Source organism: Rana temporaria, chromosome 1 (genome assembly GCF_905171775.1).
Source record: "Rana temporaria chromosome 1, aRanTem1.1, whole genome shotgun sequence".
Classification (NCBI taxonomy): Eukaryota; Metazoa; Chordata; class Amphibia; order Anura; family Ranidae; genus Rana; species Rana temporaria.
The window spans coordinates 641,449,811-641,470,410 of NC_053489.1; the positions used below are offsets into that span (position 1 = coordinate 641,449,811).

The 20,600-nt window shown below is 43.4% G+C and overlaps 1 protein-coding gene and 2 long non-coding RNA genes across 3 annotated transcripts; 1 reads left to right on the plus strand and 2 right to left on the minus strand.

The window, feature by feature from the left end:
- Nucleotides 1-9,573: 9,573 nt before the first annotated feature.
- On the minus strand, nt 9,574-15,489 carry LOC120924482. The gene is made up of 2 exons (XM_040335470.1): nt 9,935-15,489; nt 9,574-9,708 (listed from the first exon to the last, which is right to left on the minus strand). Exon 1 carries the CDS (start codon nt 15,024-15,026, stop codon nt 10,365-10,367), a length of 4,662 nt encoding a protein of 1,553 aa, XP_040191404.1. The 5' UTR covers nt 15,027-15,489; the 3' UTR covers nt 9,574-9,708; nt 9,935-10,364.
- Nucleotides 9,574-16,263, minus strand: LOC120924513. Its single transcript, XR_005746374.1, has 2 exons — nt 15,514-16,263; nt 9,574-10,058 (listed from the first exon to the last, which is right to left on the minus strand). It is a non-coding gene; the product is annotated as an uncharacterized LOC120924513 (long non-coding RNA).
- A 653-nt stretch (nt 16,264-16,916) lies between these two features.
- On the plus strand, nt 16,917-19,732 carry LOC120924514. The gene is made up of 2 exons (XR_005746375.1): nt 16,917-17,264; nt 19,633-19,732. It is a non-coding gene; the product is annotated as an uncharacterized LOC120924514 (long non-coding RNA).
- Nucleotides 19,733-20,600: the final 868 nt, after the last annotated feature.

Below are 20,600 nucleotides of genomic sequence, written 5' to 3' on the forward strand. Positions count from 1 at the left end.
ATATCTTCTTATCAGTTGCCAATAGGTGGTGCTAAGCTGACTGTCCCCGGTACCCTGTGGCAGGGGGAAAGGGATGGCAGTCGGCGGACGCTAAGCCTGTTGGCGTGGAGGTGGAAGCCTTCTGATCGGGACAGAGAGGCATGAGGTCGAAGCCAGGAGGCCGGGTCCCTGGCCGTTGGCCTGGATTTGGTGGTATCTGCCCCAGTCAGTTGTTCTGGAGGGAACCCTTGCTTCTCCTTTAACCGGGAAGGAGCGGGTAGTACTTCCAGAATGTGATTAGGTGGGAGAGATAGGGGTTGTGGGTAGAGTCTGCATCAGTAGGCTCTCCCCGACCTCTTCTCCCACCTTCCTGGCTGGGAAGGGTGCTGCCGGTCCGGACCGGGGGCTAGGGACCGTTGAAAAGCCCGTGGAGATTGTGCCCCTGGAGTGGCAGTCCAGGGGTGCCATACATTGCACGAGTGTTTGAGGGGCACTCATCGTGTGGCACCTTCAGGTCACTGATCTCCACACACACCTTTTTGACACCTGCCGCTAGGGCCCGGCCTTTTGGCTAGGACCAGTGGAATTTTTGTTTCCTGGCCGGAGGGCCGGCCAATGTATAGCACATTGGTCACTTTCCTCACTCTCCCATCTTCCTTCTCCCCACTTTCCTTTTTTTTTTTTCCCGTGTTTGTCTGTTTTGTCACTTTTTTGTTTGGTGCACTGCACTTTATGTGTGATGAGTAGGGTGCTGGTCCTCGGACCCGCTCTGAAAGTCTTGGGAGTTGGTGGACCCGGCCTTCTGGCTAGGTTCGCCGGCTCTCATGGGGTCTCCCTTCGGGGGAGCCTCACCGAGGAGGGCTCTGTTTCGGCAGTCCCTCTGAGGATGTTGGGTCCTTGTGGCTTCGGCTGCTTGGACCAAGATGGGTCCATATGGCTTCGGCTGTATGGACCACAGTTTACTCTTTTCCCTGCCAGGAGCCTAACGCCCCGGGGGATCAGAGCTGGGTCCTTTTCGGAGGACCACTTGACGATGCACCCGTCACAGTTTTTTGTTGCACCTCTTTATGTGTGTGCACATTTTTCCTGCACCGGGTGGAGTTTTTGGGTTGTGTTTTGCACGCCACAGGCTTTTCAACAGAAAAAATAATTCAATTTACACTTATTGGGATTGTTTTTACCAAAAATATGTAGCAGAATACATATTGACCTAAATTGATGTAAAAGTTCGATTTAACAACAAAAAAAATATTGGATATGTTTTATAGCAGAAAGTAAAAAATATATATATTTATTTATTTTTTTGTTTTTTTTGCTAAATTGTCTTTTTTTGATTATAGCACAAATAAATAAAAGATGTAGTGGTTATCAAATACCACCAAAAGAAAGCTCTATTTGTGGAAAAATTACATAAATGTAATTTATGTACAGTGATACATGTGACCGCGCAATTGTCAGTTAAAGTAACGCAGTGCTGTATAGCAAAAAAAGGTCTGGTCATGTAATGGGGAAAATCTTCTGGAGGTCAAGTGTTTCTTTTTAAAATGGAAAATACTGAATTTGGCCACTAGATGGCCTTAAGTATCATATAAAAGTGACTACAATTCGTAGCATCCTCTAGTGGCCAAATGTGGTACTTTCCATTTTAAATCAACAAAAAATGAATCTTTACACATCTGAGTTAATTTACCTCTTAATGACTCTTGGAAGTAGCTCTACAGTCTAATCAGTAGAACATTTCTGCAAAGGGCCATCTGATAATGTTTGTATTTCTCCCTACCACAATTTCACTGGCTATGTCCTGCTCTCTCCACCTTTAGGCAATAATTGAAACTCTGATGTAGGGAGGCCTACACCCCTCTGCCTAATAACTGAACTTTGACCTTCTCCATTAACTGATCCATACACAGTTATTACCTTTTTGTATCACTTCCCCCTCCCTTTTAGAGTGTAAGCTCCGACAAGCAAGGTTCCCTGATTCCTCTTGTATTACTATCATATTGTAATTGTACTGCCTGCCTTCCATTGTAATTGTACTGCCTGCCTTCCATTGTAATTGTACTGCCTGCCTTCCATTGCAATTGTACTGCCTCCCCTCTATTTAGTAAAGTGCTGCACATATTGTTAATATACATAATATTACTCATGCTCTCCTAACCCTCTTGTATTGTAACTGTACTGCCTCCCTTTATTTTGTTGGTTATATAAATAATATAAAATAATGATAATAATTAACTCTTCTATCACTAAAAACCAGTGACAACACACTGGACTAGATGTCAGAAGAAGCTCCACTCGGAACTCTTCAAAACCACGTTAAGGGAAAAAATAAAAACAATACAGCCGCATCAAACGGCCGAAGAAACACTGGATGCCATAAATGCAGCCCTATTACAGTCCGCTGACTTAATAGCGCCGAAATGTAAAACGTGCATCTGAAAAAATTCCTCCAGCTGGTTCAACAACCAACTGGCGTTACTGAAGCAAGAGCGCAGAAGGGCGGAAGCCGCCTGGAAAAGAAATACTTCAGAGGAAAACCTCTCCCTCTACAAAGCAATAACAAGAAAATACAACAAAGACATTTTCAAAGCCAAGAAAAATTCTTTTTCTAAGGCTATCAACAGCGCCCTCAACCGCCCCCGCAAACTCTTCAAGCTGGTCACTCAGACCATGAATCCGGGTTGTCTTGAAGTCCCCAATTCGGACACCCAAGAATTTTGCAATGATTTATCGGATTACTTCATTAATAAAATCGGGGAAATCCGTGAAAGCATTCAGCAAAACAATACCCCCCTCAACTCCCCCCGCAATTATTCACACTATACCCACAACAATCCACCACAATCAGGTAAGTTCATGCTGGAACCCATCTCTATCCATGCCACTAAGAACATCATCGGTGCCTTGCGTAACGGCACAGCACCGAATGATATCATCCCCACTAAACTGCTGAAGGAATGTGTCGACACCCTGGCACCTCCCATCACGCAGCTTATAAACCAATCTTTCAAGGAGGGCATAGTGCCCTCCCAGTTGAAAGAGGGCATAATCAAACCCATCTTGAAGAAACCCACACTAGACCCCAAGGACCCTCTCCACCGTCGTCCCATAACATGCCTAAATGTACTCTCAAAGATAATGGAAAAAGTAGTGGTACAACAGCTGCAACAGCATCTAGATACCCACAACCTACTTGATCCATTTCAATCAGGTTTCCGACCAGGACACGGGACGGAAACAGCATTGCTTAAAATATGGGACGACGCTCTCGAGGCCGCAGACGAAGGAGAATCTTGTCTTCTGGTTCTGTTGGACCTAAGCGCAGCTTTTGACACAGTAGACCACAAACTATTATTGTCACGGCTAACTGAAGTAGCCAGAGTTGCAGAAGGCGATTTATCTTGGTTCTCCTCTTTTTTGGAAAACCGATCTCAAACAGTGAAGTTAGGACCCTTCACTTCTGAGAAACGCACAGTATCATGCGGAGTCCCTCAAGGATCACCTCTGTCGCCGGTGTTATTCAACATCTCTTTTCGTCCTCTTTTTGAAATCATCAGCAGCCAAAAAATGCTTTATCACTCATATGCAGATGACACGCAACTGTTTTTCCGCATTTGCAATAGAAAGGATCACCACCTCAATCTAGAGACATGCCTCTCTTTGATAGAGAACTGGATGAGTAAGAGTTACCTTAAACTCAACAGAGCGAAAACAGAACTTCTCCTGTTTCACGCCAAACGGAGGAATCAACATGCAACACCATGGATACCCCTGCCCATTCTGGGCAAATTCATCTCCCCTAGCGCCAAAGTCAAAAGTCTCGAGGTCATCTTTGATTCCGACATGACAATGGACGCACAAATAGGGTCGGTAGTCAGCGGTTCTCACCATCTGCTGCGCCTACTACGCAGACTGACTCCTTTTATTCCCAATGAAGACATAGCGGTCGTTGTGGGATCAATTGTGAACTCCAGACTGGACTATGCAAATGCCCTTTACCTCGGACTCCCAAAGTACCAAATCGCTCGTCTGCAAGTCGTTCAAAATACGGCCGCCAGACTAGTGACTGGGAAAAAGCCCTGGGAATCAATCTCACCTTCACTGAGAACCCTTCACTGGTTACCAGTAAAAGACAGAATTGCTTTTAAAGCACTCTGTCTAACCCATAGATGTATTCATGGAAATGCTCCCCATTATCTATGCAAAAAAATAAAAGCCCATAATCCCAATCGCATTCTGCGATCCACCAATCAAAATCTTCTTCAGATACCGAAAGCCAACTACAAAACCAAAGGAGATAGAAGATTCGCGGTCCAAGGTCCCAGACTATGGAACGCTTTACCAACCAGCATTCGGTTGGAGGAGAACCACTTAGCCTTCAGGAAAAAGATCAAAACTCATCTCTTTTGATATCAAAAGAGTCTGGTACATCAAGCGCCCAGAGGCGATTAAGTTCGCATGTGTCGCGCTATATAAGTTTTCATTCATTCATTCACTAACCTTGATCTTACTTCCGGCACCACAATTGTTCTGTTATTACCAGGATTTTCACTCTTACAATCAGACATAAATAAATCACCAATCAATACAATTATGTATTACACAATTAAAGATAATGGGGGTTATTTTCGAAAGGCAAATCCACTTTGTCCTACAAGTGCACTTGGAAGTGCAGTCGCTGTAGATCTGAGGGGGACATGCAAAGAAAAAAAAAACATAATTTTAGCTTGCACATGATTGGATGATAAAATCAGCAGAGCTTCCCTTCATTTCAGATCTTCCCCTCAGATTTACAGTGACTGCACTTCCAAGTGCACTCTCAGTGGATTTGCCTTTCGTAAATAACCCCCATTGTCCAAAACATCTGGTGTAAGCACCTTAATGTTATTGGTGTCCGCCTCCTGTAATCCCATATACAAAATGACTTATGCCGCGTACACACGATCGGAAATTCCGATTGAATAAAATCCGATGGAATTTTCCGTCGGAATTCCGATGAAGCTGACTTCCATCAGTCTTGCCTACACACTGTCAGACCAAATTCCGACCGACAAAAAACGCTGTGACGTAAAACACTAGGACGAGCCGAGAAAAATTAAGTTCAATGCTGCCGAGCATGCGTCGACTTGATTCTGAGCATGCGTGGATTTTTCTCCAATGGAATTCCACACAGACAATCGGAATTTCCCATTGGATTTTTTTTACATTTAAAACATATTCTATTTTTTTTACTCCGAAGGAAAAAAGTCAGATGGGGCCCACACACAATCGGAATTTCCGATGAAACAAGTCCATCGGAGAATCCGATCATGTGTACGCGGCATTAGTTGGGGATCAGCAGCCGGGGAGAATATGTTGATATCAGTGAAGAACCTCGCAGTCATTGGACTGTTGAAGCATTGGTGAGTCTTCTTGCCTTTAGCTCTAATTTAGCCCAACTCCATCATCTCCATTCCCTGCGTCAATCTTCCATTAGCACAGGGCCATGTGATGCCTGAGCTCCCCCACTGCTCCATTCAGCCACATAAGAGCAACAAAAGACAGATCAGTGAAAATTGCTCCAATCAGAGATTACAAAAGGCTGAGCTCTCCCTCCATGCACCCCAATTACTTATCACTAGGCAGCATTGCTGACATTTCCTCCTCTATACGGGTATCTGGAATTGTGTTTATTCGTGACCCTGACAGCTGAATGAACCTGTGGGGGGAAGCAAGGGAACACATGAGAAGGTGTTGTTACAGAGGAGGCATTACATTGAAGATGCTACTTTGCCCTGTGCAGGCAATCTTGGCTTTCAGATCCACCCACTACTGTCTGCTGTCAATCAAAAGCAAGGCGGAGCTTATAAGGAACTATCTCTTGTCTGTCAGGCTCTATCCACCCAACAGGTGCTGCAGCCACGGGGACTAGTTCCCCATCAGGTCCACCTTCCCTGTGAGTTCATCATTTCCCCAAATATGGATAATGACATCACCACTATACCCGGCCCTTTGTTTTCATTCAGCATTGGCCCAGGAAATCTCCCGACTGACAACCGAACAGAGCCAGGGATAGAGTCCTGTGCGGGAAACTGTCATATTCATGGAGTCTTCCAGCACAGACACCCCCCACTCTGAGGACTGGCAAAGCTCTAAATTACCAGCAGATTCCTAATCTACAAACTGGCAGTAATTGTTTAGGAATCTGTTCCAGCCATAGTGACAGGATCTTCAAGTGGTAGAACTACCTGCATTCGTCACACATGTCAGTAATATTACTAATTCTGGTGCAAATGTTTGTCTGAATAAGGTGCAGTTATGTCTGAAGGGACCTTCTGCCAGAAAAGTGACATCATGCTTTATATAATTCTCAATAATTCTCACTTTCAAGGCACTCTGCCTAATGCATAAGTGTATTCAAGGCAACACCCCCCAATATCTATGCGAAAAAATAAAAGCCCATAACCCCAATCGCATTCTGCGATCCACCAATCAAAACCTCCTCCAGATACCCAAAGGTACAAGATACAAGTCCAAAGGAGATCGAAGATTTGTAGTCCAGGGACCTTGCCTGTGGAATGCACTACCAACCACCATCCAACTGGAGTCGGACCACTTGGCCTTCAGGAGAAAGATTAAAACCCATCTCTTCTGAGGTCAAGGGGTTCCTTACCCATGAAATGGATACAGCGCCCAGAGGCGATTCAGTTCACATGTGTTGCGCTTTACAAGTTTCTCACTCACACTCAATCTGTGATCTCTATAATGAGGATGTTTGGAGATCTACAATCCAGTAATGTGACAGCTGAGGTAGATTGACCTCCTGCAGCACAGGGGGATCTCCAGAGGATCTTCATTTAAAGAATGGCAAAGACAGCCAATAGCAGGACAGGGAATGAACTCTCCATCAGATTTTTAGATAAATGTATAAACTGTAAGGAGTGCATTAAACTGTTAGCCCTGGTTCACACTGGTGTGATTTGCCATGCAATTTGACAGTTCAAAGTCGCATGACAAGTCACACTCTTGGGTTTCAGGAGGCAGAGTCAGTACAGGAATCACTGCTTGTGGGCAGCAAGGTACCATGGGATATGTAGTCATAAGAAATTGAAAGTAAACAGGAGAAGAGAAGCTGCAAAGCATGCAGGGAATCCAGGATGGTCCTTGATGACGGCTTGTGGGAGAGTGAAATGCGCTGATGCAATTTCCGCTTTTGAGTCCAAACGACAATACTTCCGGTTGTCGGGGAGCGCATGCTAGATACGGCGCTTCCTGTTGCATTTCCTTGCTAATCCGGTGAGGAAAACCGTGCAACATGTGCATGGAAGGTGCCGCCCCCTTGGACTTTACTGGCAGAGAATGAGAGTCATTTTGTAAAATGCAACTATGTGCCAATTTTATTAGGTACAAAAGATTCCTTGGTAAAAGTGATAAACCGCACTAAATGCTACATACAACAAAGTATTATATGAGACACTATAAAAACAATCGCTGGAAAAGTCCCAAGTGAAAAAGCGCTCGTGCTGTTGGAACAGTATTGAAGATCTCATACACAGTGCTGTGACTTGAAATATGGATGAAAGATTCGGTGCTCCTTAAAGCGGGAGTTCACCCGAAAAATTTTTTTTAACCTTAGATTGATGCTCATTTTGTCTAGGGGAATCGGGTTGTTTTTTAAAAATCTAAGCCGTACTTAACGTTTTAGAGAGCGATCTTCTCCGCCGCTTCCGGGTATGGTCTTCGGGACTGGGCGTTCCTTCTTGATTGACAGTCTTCCGACAGGCTTCCGACGGTCTCATCCATCGCGTCACGAGTAACCAAAAGAAGCCGAACGTCGGTGCGGCTCTATATGGCGCCTGCGCACCGACGTTCGGCTACTTTCGGAAAATTGTGACGCGATAGATGCCACCGTCGGAAGCCTGTCGGAAGACTGTCAATCAAATAGGAACGCCCAGTCCCGCAGCCCATACCCGAAAGCGGCGGAGAAGATGTATCTCTAAAACGGTAAGTACAGCTTCGATTTTTAAAAGACTACCCGATTCCCCTTGACAAAATGAGCATCAATCTAATGTTAAAAATTAACATTTCCGTGTGAACCTCCACTTTAGGTGCTTACATAGGATGCCCCCCTAGTAGATGTGCACTCACCCTTGGGATTGGACCAACTATCGCTAGTTAGATCAAATGCGTGTGTGGGGCGACCCCTGTAGATATCATCTGGACCGGTGGTTGGCTATAGTGGATGATCCTCATGTGGAAAGATATAATAGAAAAAGCCTCATTGCGCAGTACCGTTTAAAAGACTTAATTCCAAAAGATTAAAATAAAGTATTCACATGTATGAGTGCCTGATATCCTGGAACAGCAGGTAAAAAGTCATCAGTGAAATCTGCCCAATCAGTACATGAAGCCGCTGGCGCGGTGAAGGCTTGATTTCCTGGTATTGACGTCAAGGTGGAAGTGTGTCATGAGGTCGTGACTCAACCTCTATGCATTTCGGCCTATCAGATTGGCCGTCTTCAGGAAGTTGGTTGAGGACATAAATACCTTCAACCTAAATCACATGATAAAACGTATCCAATAGCGTTGCTTTGCCTGCTATTTACTTGAGACTGCCTACAATCTAATTACAAATGTGTTGGTTGGCAGTATAATATACGAAAGGAAGATATCATTAAAAAATGGTAATAAAAAGTATAAAAATATTATAAAATGGTGAAAGAAATTATTCAGGAACTCCCAGTGTAAGCAATGCATATATTTAAACATGAAGAAAATGAGGAGCAATGATTGCAGCGGCACCAAGTGGTGAACATCTGAATCAATAATCCATCCATGCCAGCATGTTTAACAGAATGGAAGTCATCTGAGACATGAATAACATTCTCCCTATTTGGCAGTACATCATGTTGCCCCCTACTGGCCACACATTGTAACTATCCAAAATAGGCCGAAATGCATAGAGGTTGAGTCACGACCTCGTGACACACTTCCACCTAGACGTCCAAATCAGGAAATCAAGCCTTCACCGCGCCAGCGGCTTCATGTAATTATGCATAACACATTGTGACAGAATGCTTTTGCAGCACATGGGCAGCACAGTGGTGCAGTGAGTAGCACTTTCGCCTAGCAGCAAAAAGGTTCGCTGGTTCGAATCCCAACCACGACACCATCTGCCTGGAGTTTGCATGTTCTCCCTGTGTCTGCGTGGGTTTCCTCCGTGTACTCCGGTTTCCTCCCACACTCCAAAGACATGCTGGTAGGTAAATTGGATCTCATCCAAATTGGCCCAGTATATATATGTATATATGTGTGTATGACTGTGTGTCCCTAGTGTGTCATGATCCTACGGGGTAAAAATGACCGCACCAACCAAGCAGATACTGGCTGAAAAAAGTGCCCAGAGGCGATTCAGGTCGCATGCGTTGCGCTATACAAGTCATTCAATCATTCATTCATTAATTTTATGTTCGATCACACATCCCGTTACAGTGTGAAAATAGAAAGTCATGCTTTGTGTTCATGCATAAATCTAGATCATGTTATACAATGCTTACTGTACCTTATTGTTACGGCCCCTTTGGCATCGAATAAATAACAAGAGGAGAGCTTCTGACGGGTGCAGTAGTTTTATTCTTTCGGAACAAAGGTGCGCAGCAGGATTGAATATTGTTTTCTTTATCTCCTTGAGCACCGTAAACATGAATATCGTAAGCACCATAGCACCATAGCACCATAGCACCGTGAAAACTGTAAATGACATATAAAACACTTATTTACAGTTGTCACCAAAAAGGGGGTTACAGGGTTAATTACAGTTGTCTGCACACACATCTAATTACGTTGAACATTCAAAGAAACATGGTTACATGCAAAGTGTCTTGGATCATATAGCGTATTTAAAACCAAACAGCATGAACAGGGTTTATCTCTAGAACATATACACCTTTATAACAATGCACACTTTTCTGCATACCTCGATCCACTTGCCAAGGGGGGTACAAACTTTAAGCTTTAGGGATTTTCTGCAGACATCTTCCATGAAATCCTATGCAGACAGCTAACATGTGGCATCTGAGATACAGGAAAAGGCTTTCTTTCTAAGACAGGAAGAAGGAGTGGTCTTGTAATCCTGCTGATCAAAACATTCCCCAGGGAACCAAAGGGAGGCAGAAAGGTTCCACTCAGCAGTAAGTGCTGAACAAGATCCACAATGATAAGCGGACAGTTACACTCCCACCAAATTATGTTATGATGAACATAACCTAAAAGTCATACATAATTTACAGAACATAACCTTGGCCGCTATAAAACATGGTACATCATACACAATTTAGCTTATAGGTACCTCTGTAACTGGCTACTGTCTCGTGTGGTGGTATGCTAGTGTATCACTAAAACTGAACTTATTTGCTTTCTATGAGGACTACTGGCTTTTGAATAGGACGTTCAATAATTGAAGGTTTTGATACATAGTCCTTCTTATCTTGCAATCTTCTGTCACCTACTAACACCTTGACTCGACGAACTAGTTCATCCTTTTCTATTGTAGTTTCAATTACACGTCCTAGTTGCCACTGGCATCTGGGAGACATATCATCTTTGATTATGACAATGTCATTTACTTTGAGGTTACGTCGAGGTGTGTGCCATTTCTGTCTTGTGGAAACACTCATGAGGTATTCTCTTTTCCACGGACACCAGAATTGTTCATTGGCTTGTGATGCAAGGGTTGTAACAGGTTTGACTTCAGGGTCGCCTACAATTAGTTCTGCTGAAGAGCTTGAAGATGCGTGCACTTCAGATCTCCAAAGGAAACTAGGCCCAGATAACCAACTTGAGGTGGAGATATCCGCTACATGTAGACCCCTGGATGCATGGTCGGCTGGGTTTTGTGTCGTATCCACATAATGCCACTGGGTTGGATCTGTAATCTCTCTTATGAGTTGAACACGATTGGCTACAAACACGTGAAACCTTCTTGCTTCGTTATTGATATAGGCTAAGACTACTTGGGAGTCTGTCCAGAAGAACTCTTTGTCAACTTCTATTTCAAGTTCTGCCTTCAACATGACACTCAACCTTGCTGCAGTGACGGCAGCTGAGAGTTCAAGCCTTGGGATGCTCACAATCTTCGTTGGTGCAACTCTTGCCTTGGCCATTACGAAGCTGCAATGGACTTGATCTCTGTCATTTTTGTACCTAAGGTACGAACAGGCACCATATCCTATGTTGCTGGCATCGGAAAAGTGGTGTAGTTCCACTTTCATTCTGTTACCAAAGTCTGGGGGATGGTAACATCTGGGTATCTTGATTTCCCTTAAAGCTTGCAGACTACTCTTCCAAGCCTCCCACCGTGGACATAAGCTCTCAGGAAGTGCTTCATCCCAACTGATGCCTCTGCGGCAAAGCTCTTGGAGAATGCACTTGCCACTCAGTATGAAGGGGGCTATGAAGCCTAGAGGATCATAAAGGGAGGCTACGACTGACAGGATACCACGACGAGTTGAGGGTTGATCCTTTATGTCAGCACTGAAACTGAAGGTGTCGTTTTCAATTGACCACTGAATGCCAAGTACTTGTCCTTCTGTTGTTGAGTCTGGGCTAAGTTTGACAGGTACACTAGTTGTTGCTCTTTCTGACGGAGCAATGCAGGACAGGACGTCCCTTTTATTAGAGTTGAACTTATGCAGTCGTAGGCCGGCATTTTTACATAATCCTTGAGTTTCGAGGATTAGATTCGAAGCTTCGCTGACTGTTGGAACGCTAGTTAGGCCGTCGTCGACATAAAAGTTCTTCTCGATGAAGGCTGATGCTGAGGGATGTTCTGACTTGTGTTGTCGTGCAAGATACTTAAGGCCGAAATTGGCACATCCTGGAGAGGAGCTGGCACCGAAAAGGTGAACTGCCATTCTGTATTCTTTCGGTTCTGTTTCCAACTGACCGTTCTCCCACCAAAGGAACCTTAAGTAATTGCGCATTTCTGAGGGGATATAGAACTGATGGAACATCTTTTCAATGTCGCATATCACAGCAACTGCTTCCTTCCTGAAGCGACAGAGGACTCCCACTAGAGAGTTTATCAGGTCAGGACCTGTCAGCAAGGTATCGTTTAGGGAGATGCCTTTGAACTTTGCTGAACAATCAAAGACAACTCTTAACTTGTCTGGCTTCTTGGGGTGATAAACCCCGTGATGTGGGATGTACCACACTGTATCTTCCTCTGATAATGAAGGGGCTGGTTCTGCATCACCTTTTCTGATTGTTTCTTCCATGAATGCAGTGTAGTGTTCATGGTACTGTCTATTTCCCTTTAATCTTTTCTTTAGATGATGAAGTCGAATAAGGGCCAGCCTCTTATTGTTTGGTAGTGTCAGTTGACTGTTGTCTTTGAAGGGTAACGGCATCTCGTAGTGTCCATCTTTCCTTTTCATTATAGTTTCCGAGAGAAACTGCACGAAGCGAACATCATCTTGAGACACGTACTTATCTTCATAATTTCTTTCAATGAAGTCCATTTCTAAAGCCTTTAACACATCAGCGACCGGCGGCATTGGCATTTCTTTTACTGCGACTCTGTGTACGAAGCTCTGGCTACCCTGTCTATCAAGATGTGGATTTGCTGATCCTACAATGCTCCAGCCGAGCATAGTTTTTTGAGCGAAGGGTTCATTTTCGGAGCCGATAACAACCTCCAAGGGAGCCAGTGCTGATGGGCAGTCATAACCGATCAGTAGTCCTACTTCGCAATCTTGAAGTGGCTGTAACTTGTTTGCCAAGTGTTTGAGGTGTGACCACTGGAGTGCAGTCTCCTTAGTGGGGATGTGAGACTTATCTACTGGAATGAAATCTCTTGTATAGGCTTGACGGAGTTGGACTTGAACTTCGGAGTTGAAGCCACGCACTTGCAGACCGTGAGCAATTTGGCTTGAAATAACTGTGTCAACCGCTGTCATTGTGCTGAGCCTTAGCTGTAATGGCTTGGTGCTCACACTTAACTTCGATACCAGGTCTGCCAGAATAAAGGTTGAATCGCTCTGTGTGTCAAGTAAGGCATAAGTGAGGATTTCCCTCTGAGGCTCCGTAGTAGCTGACAACAGAACTGGAACAATGCAGGATGTGGCAGACGTATGTCTTGTCAAAGTATGGGACATAACTTTGGGAACGTTGTCGTTTGCCTTATTTCTCATGCCTACTGAATCATCGTTTGATGCCTTGACAGGCTCAGTGTCTCTCTGTATGTGCAAACAGGTTGGATGACGTCGACTGCATATGCTACACGTGTGTCTTCCTTTGCAGTCTTTTGTAGTGTGGCCCTTTCTTAAGCAACCAAAACAGAGATGGTTTTCGTGAATAAAGGCCCTCTTTTCATCGATGGTCTTTGCCGCAAAAGTCAGACATTTAGCGACACCGTGTGTTTCGTCTTTGCAGACTAGGCAAGGTGGTTTCGGTCTTGAAGCTGAGATATTTGGAACGTTGAAGGTAGAGGGCTTCATTTGAGTGCTTGTGTTGAGCGCCTTGGCTCTCTTGGGAATTCTCTCATCTGTAGTCTTGGTACTGAGGAGAAAAGGAGAGGCAATGGGGTTGCATGCAATCTTAGCTTCCCTTTGCAGGAACTCTGTGAAACGAGCAAAGGTTGGGTATTCTTGGGACTTGTCCAGCTCGTCCACGGCGATGCGACCCCATCTACGCACGATCCATTCAGGCAGTTTCTTGAGAAGCTTGTGGTTTTCTTCACAATCATTTAGAATAGCTAGGCCTTTAACATGAGGAATGGCCTCCACACAACCTTGAAGGAAATCCGCAAACTCTCTTAATGCTACAGGGTCATTTGCTGATATCTTTGGCCATTTAGCCAACCTTTCTCTGAAGGCTCTTTGCACTATGAATGGACCTCCATACCTGTCCTGTAGGATTCCCCAAGCACCTAGATAGGCATCTTCTGAATTTCGATAGAAGAACCCTTCCACTGCCTTACGAGCTTCACCACCGAGATACCTCTTCAAGTACAGCATTTTTTCGCACACAGGGAGTGGTTTCTGATCAATCAGCGCCATAAAGGATATCTTCCAATCTATGAACTTCAAAGGATCACCTGTGAATACAGTTGGTTCAGGTATAGGGAGACGGTTGGAGATAAGCAGACTTGCAAGTCCTGGGGTTAGACTAACTTCTTCATTTGGTCTTGACACCCCAAGTGGTGTATGTGAAGGTTGAAATGGCACAGCCTTTGGATTCAATGAGTTTCGTGGTTCATTATTTTGGCAGAGGTATTGCACATTGTGGTCTGTCTCCTGTTCGTAAATTTCAAGACTATCATAAGCGTTGTAGGCTTTCACTCTTGCTGCGGCTACCTTGACTTCATTTTCTGCTTGTAGCTGTTGTAGTCTTGTCTTTTCCTCATCCAACTTCAGTTTAATTTCTGCCTCTAGTTTGTTCAGCTTAGCTTGCTCCTCGCGCATCTGTTGCGTCGCCTTTGCCTGTTCTATTTTGGCTGCAAGATCTGCTTCTGCGTCAGCGCGTTTGCTAGATCTGGAAGTGGCTCTTGAGCTTGCGTTGGAGTCTGGTAATGACTCTGAGAGGACAGTTTCTGTTTCTGAGTTTCCAAAGACTGACTCATGCTCTTCTTTATTAAGCACCATCCTCACCCTTTCCTTCTCAAGTTGATCGTTAAAGATTTCATCTACATTCTCTAGCCGCTTGCTGATGAGGTTGCAGATTTCAGCCGTTAACGCGGTGCATGCATCCATTTTCTTAACAACGTACGGGGTAGTGGAATTATTTCGGCACATGGACTCATACTGTTGGTGCACTAACGCTTCTTTGGCTTTAATCTCTTTCAATCTTGTATTAAGGTCTTCAGTTGAGCAGAAACCTTTTAACTTTGTCCTACATTCCTTTGCTAGCTCCTTCCAAGAGTTGCACACCTTGTTGAATGCCTTTTCATTTTTCTTAACTGTTTCTTCGTGCATTTCTTTGCCCTTTTCTGTTAGGCTTCGCTCTCTAGAGCTGGATCGTACCTGTTGTGACTCTGTGGGTTTGTCTGTTTCTTCAGCAGGTGACAACATTTTGTTCTAGTGTGCCTTTGCCTTTTAAGTGTGAGTGTGCCTGAAACCTAACTTGAATGAGTGTTGGCTCAAACTTGCTACTAAGGGCTACGACAGATAACAGGTGTTCACACTTGTAACTAAAGATTAGCAAACAATGCATACAGTACTACAAAATGTTTTAAACGAATATACTGCTGACACTTTCTAACCGGACAATTAACCCTTTACGTAAATAACTGCAGTTTAGTGGATTAGGAACTTGGAAGATAGCGTTGCTTTAAATCTGACACTAGGCCTCTAAACACGAATATAATAACTTGATCACTGGTTTAGCAAAATATTAACTATTTGGCTCGCATAGTAGTTAAGGGCGGCTTCCGGATCACATATAAAGAGCCCGCTATATTTAAAAGTCCACGTGACACGTTTACTTTTTTAGCCAAGTCTCTGTTGCCAAGATGGCGTCTGCACGTGTCTTGCGAGGCGTTGGGAAGCCTTTACTCACAGTTCGATGAAGACAGCGACGCAGCTGGTGATGTCGAGTCTCCACCGCAGCGACGAGTTTTCACTGTTACGGCCCCTTTGGCATCGAATAAATAACAAGAGGAGAGCTTCTGACGGGTGCAGTAGTTTTATTCTTTCGGAACAAAGGTGCGCAGCAGGATTGAATATTGTTTTCTTTATCTCCTTGAGCACCGTAAACATGAATATCGTAAGCACCATAGCACCATAGCACCATAGCACCGTGAAAACTGTAAATGACATATAAAACACTTATTTACAGTTGTCACCAAAAAGGGGGTTACAGGGTTAATTACAGTTGTCTGCACACACATCTAATTACGTTGAACATTCAAAGAAACATGGTTACATGCAAAGTGTCTTGGATCATATAGCGTATTTAAAACCAAACAGCATGAACAGGGTTTATCTCTAGAACATATACACCTTTATAACAATGCACACTTTTCTGCATACCTCGATCCACTTGCCAAGGGGGGTACAAACTTTAAGCTTTAGGGATTTTCTGCAGACATCTTCCATGAAATCCTATGCAGACAGCTAACATGTGGCATCTGAGATACAGGAAAAGGCTTTCTTTCTAAGACAGGAAGAAGGAGTGGTCTTGTAATCCTGCTGATCAAAACATTCCCCAGGGAACCAAAGGGAGGCAGAAAGGTTCCACTCAGCAGTAAGTGCTGAACAAGATCCACAATGATAAGCGGACAGTTACACTTATACTTTCTCACCCTATAAAACTCTCACCCACATTATAAAGCAAAATGACAGAACAGAAGAATACCTGAAAACCCATTTGGATGTCTGTTGGAGTGACAGACACAGACTATGGAGCCTTTTCTATACAAGATACATTGTTCATTGTAAGTAGAAGAAATAGAGGAAGGAGGTTTTTGTACGGCTCTGTATCACTGTGTGAGAGGGGACTCCCAACTCTGCTGACAGGAATAAACTGCAATATCTTTCTCCTTTATGTCGCTGATTTTAAGAGTGAAATCTGTTCCAGATCCAGATCCACTGAACCTGGCTGGGACTCCAGACTGAAGATTACTTGTACCATAGATAATCAGTGTTGGACGTTGTCCTGATTTCTGCTGGTACCAGTGTAAGTAGTTGGTGCTGACACTAGAACTGCATTTACATGAGATGGTGACTGTCTGTCCTGGAGTGGCAGTGATCTCATTCGGAGTCTGTGTCAGTATAATATCTGCCCAGGATCCTGAGGAAACAAGAACATGATTTTATATTTTATTCAGTTTTTTTCCTGCAATGTTCTTCTTCCCCCCTTATCATTATATACATTACCAGGGCCGGCCTTTGCGTTGTGCGAGTTGTGCGACCGCACAGAGCGCCATGGGCAACAGGGGGCGCCATGCGGCAACACAGCTCACAGCAGAGATCCCCGCCACCAGCACAGCGCTGGTCGCGAGTGAGAAAATCAGCAAGGGGATCGGAGCTCACTGAGAGCTCCAGACAGAGAGAGAGAGATGAGCTGGGCGTGTCACAGCCAGCTCTAACATTTCTCCCCTCCCCTTGCTGCCCATACAACCAGTTAAGAGGAGAGGAGCTGCTTCTACTCCTCCCCCTCCTCTCGTCCTTCGCTCCTGTGTCTGCCCCGCCCACTCTTCCCGACAGACACTGTTCTGCTGCCTAAGGAATGTGGGCGGGAAGATTCAAGCCCAGCAAACAGAAGGGAAAGATGGAGGAGTCTGATATCCATCCAGTCCCTCCTGCCAAGTGAGTACTGTACACTGATGTAGGGGTGTCCTTCTTCATTCCCTTCTCTCTCTCTCTTCACCTTTCTCTCTCTCTCCCAATTATCTATCTATCTATCTATCTATCTATCTATCTATCTATCTATCTATCTATCTTCCTTTGTTTATATCTATCTATCTATCTATCTATCTACCTACCTACCTTTGTTTCTATCTATCTATCTATCTATATTTCTATCCATCTTTATCTATTTATTTATCTATCTATCTTCATCTATCTCTATCTATCTATCTATCTATCTATCTATCTATCTATCTATCTATCTATCTATCTATCTCTATCTATCCACCCATCTTTACCTATTTTTCTATTTATCTATATTTATCTATCCATCTATCTATCTATCTATCTATCTATCTATCTATCTATCTATCTATCTATCTATATCTTCATCTATCTATCTATCTATCTATCTATCTATCTATCTATCTATCTATCTATCTATATATTTTCATCTATCTATCTATCTATCCATCTTTACCTATTTTTCTATCTATCTATATTTATCTATCTATCTATTTATCTATCAATCCATCTCTATCTATCTATCTATCTATCTATCTATCTATCTATCTATCTATCTATCTATCTATCTATCTATCTATCAATCTATATCTTTATCTATTTATTTATCTATCTCTATCTATCTATCTATCTATCTATCTATCTATCTATCTATCTATCTATCTATCTATATATCTATCTATATCTATCCACCCATCTTTACCTATTTTTCTATTTATCTATATGTATCTATCAATCCATCTATCTATTTATCTATCAATCTATCTATCAATCCATCTATCTTTATCTATCTATCTATCTATATATCTATCTATCTATCTATCTATCTTTACCTATTTTTCTATCTATCTATATTTATCTATCTATCTATTTATCTATCAATCCATCTATCTTTATGTATCTATCCATCTATTTATCTTCCTTTGTTTCTATCAATCTATCTTTATCTATCTATCTATCTGTATCTATCTATCTATCTATCCATCTTTCTTTCTTCCTTTGTTTCTATCTATCTATCTATCTATCTATCTATCTATCTATCTATCTATCTATCTATCTATCGATCTACCTTTGTTTCTATACATCTTCCTTTGTTTCTTTCTATCTATCTATCTATCTATCTATCTATCTATCTATCTATCTATCTATCTATCTATCTATCTCCCTCTTTCTGTCTCCTCTTTCTTCCCTTGTCTCCCTTTCCTCTCTTTCTCCTCCATTGTCTTTCTTTCTTTCTTTCTTTCTTTCTTTCTTTCTTTCTTTCTTTCTTTCTTTCTTTCTCCTTCTCCCTCTTTCTTTTCTTTCTTTCTTTCTTTCTTTCTTTCTTTCTTTCTTTCTTTCTTTCTTTCTTTCTTTCTTTCTTTCTTTCTTTCTTTCTCCCTCCCCATCTCCCTCTTTCTTTCTTTCTCCCTCTTTCTCCCTCTCTCCCTCTTTCTTTCTTTCTTTCTTTCTTTCTTTCTTTCTTTCTTTCTTTCTTTCTTTCTTTCTTTCTTTCTTTCTCCCTCTCTCCCTCTTTTTTTCTTTCTCCCTCTTTCTCCCTCTCTCCCTCTTTCTTTCTTTCTCCCTCTTTCTGCCTCTCTCCCTCTTTCTTTCTTTCTCCCTCTTTCTCCCTCTTTCTTTCTTTCTCCCTCTTTCTTTCTTTCTTTCTTTCTTTCTTTCTTTCTTTCTTTCTTTCTTTCTTTCTTTCTTTCTTTCTTTCTTTCTTCCCCTCTTTTTTTCTTTCTTCCCCTCTCTTTCTTTCTTTCTTTCTTTCTTTCTTTCATTCTTTCTTTCTTTCCTTCCTTCCTTTCTCTCTACCCTGACCACGCCAGTTCTCTTTTACCCAATCCCCATCTCCTACCCACTCACCCCCTTTTTCAACCCTCCTCCTACTCCCCTACCCCGTGGTTCCTAGCCCCTCACTTTTTTCAGGGGCTAAGAAAGAACCCCAAGGCAGAGCATCTTACTATTGCTACTGCTTGTGTGGGTGGGATATGTGCTGCACCAATCCCTGCTGACCCTCATCTCCTATTCATCCCATGTGATTGGTGCAGTACACATCTCACCTACACAAGCAGCAGCAGTAATAAGATGTTCCACCTCGGGGTCCTTCCTTAAGCCTTGCGGCACTCCGCAAGAGAGCAAGAAACTCTGGAGGGGAAAGTCATTCCAGTGTGGATCTAGCCTCTCTTTTCATCAGAGGCTTCAGCATTCAGAGCGGAGGAGGGTTTACCTTCTTCCTCCTCCGCACCTAGTGGATTTGGGCTGGCCTGCTCCACCCACCTCCTCATGGCCCTCCATCTTCTAATCTCATCTTCTTCTCCAGCCCGCAGCGTGGTGTTGAGAAGGCCCGGGAAGACAGACAGTCAAGTGTTGGTGAACTTGTGTGCCAGTGAGTCAGTGCCAACTGCCGTGAAGTTAGATAGGTAGGTCACAAATGATTTGACAATTGTATTTGAATTTACACCTTTGTGACAGTGAGATTCTGGTAGAAACATCAAATGTAAAAATGAAAATGTATATTTAGGGCCGGTTCACATATATGCGATGTCCGACATTGGGACCAAAGTCACACAGGACCCTTTTTTTGGTCCGCAGCAGAATCGGATTTGCATGGGTGTTCAAACCTATGGATCCGATTCTTGTCCAAACTGACAGATCGCACTGCGATATGCAAACTGTTTTTTCCCTCTTTGTGTATGTTTAGGTGACCAGGGGGCGAGGAGTGAAGATGGGGGGGGGGGGGGCGCCACAGGATTAGCTCGCACAGGGCGCCTGAACACCTAAGGCCGGCCCTGTACATTACTATGAGAATCTCTCACCCTGAATATAAAGCAGTATGAGAGGCAGCAGAACCCCCTGAGAAGCCATCTTGATGTCTCTGCACTGACACACACAGACTACTGAGATGTCACCTGTACAATGTCTCCTATATAACAGCTGCAATCATTAAGGGAAACCCCCCGACATCACATATGGGGGACAGGAAACATGCAAATTATACAATGCAAATCATTTAGATTTCCTGTTTTACACCTCATGTGCCCACAGTGATGATCACCAATGCATGAAAGAATGATGTTATGAGTGACTTTTGACTCTACTTCATTGTAGGTGTCATTGACCCAAAAATAAGGGGGGAAAACTGAGAGCACAAGCAACCGAAAATGGTCAATGTTCTTCCCCAGGGTCTGGAGCCTTAGGGGTGTGTTTATAAAAAATATTGTGTGTAGCGCCCCCTTACTTTCAGTATGGGCACTACGCTAAAGTTAGTGGGGAATAGGGGAGACTTAT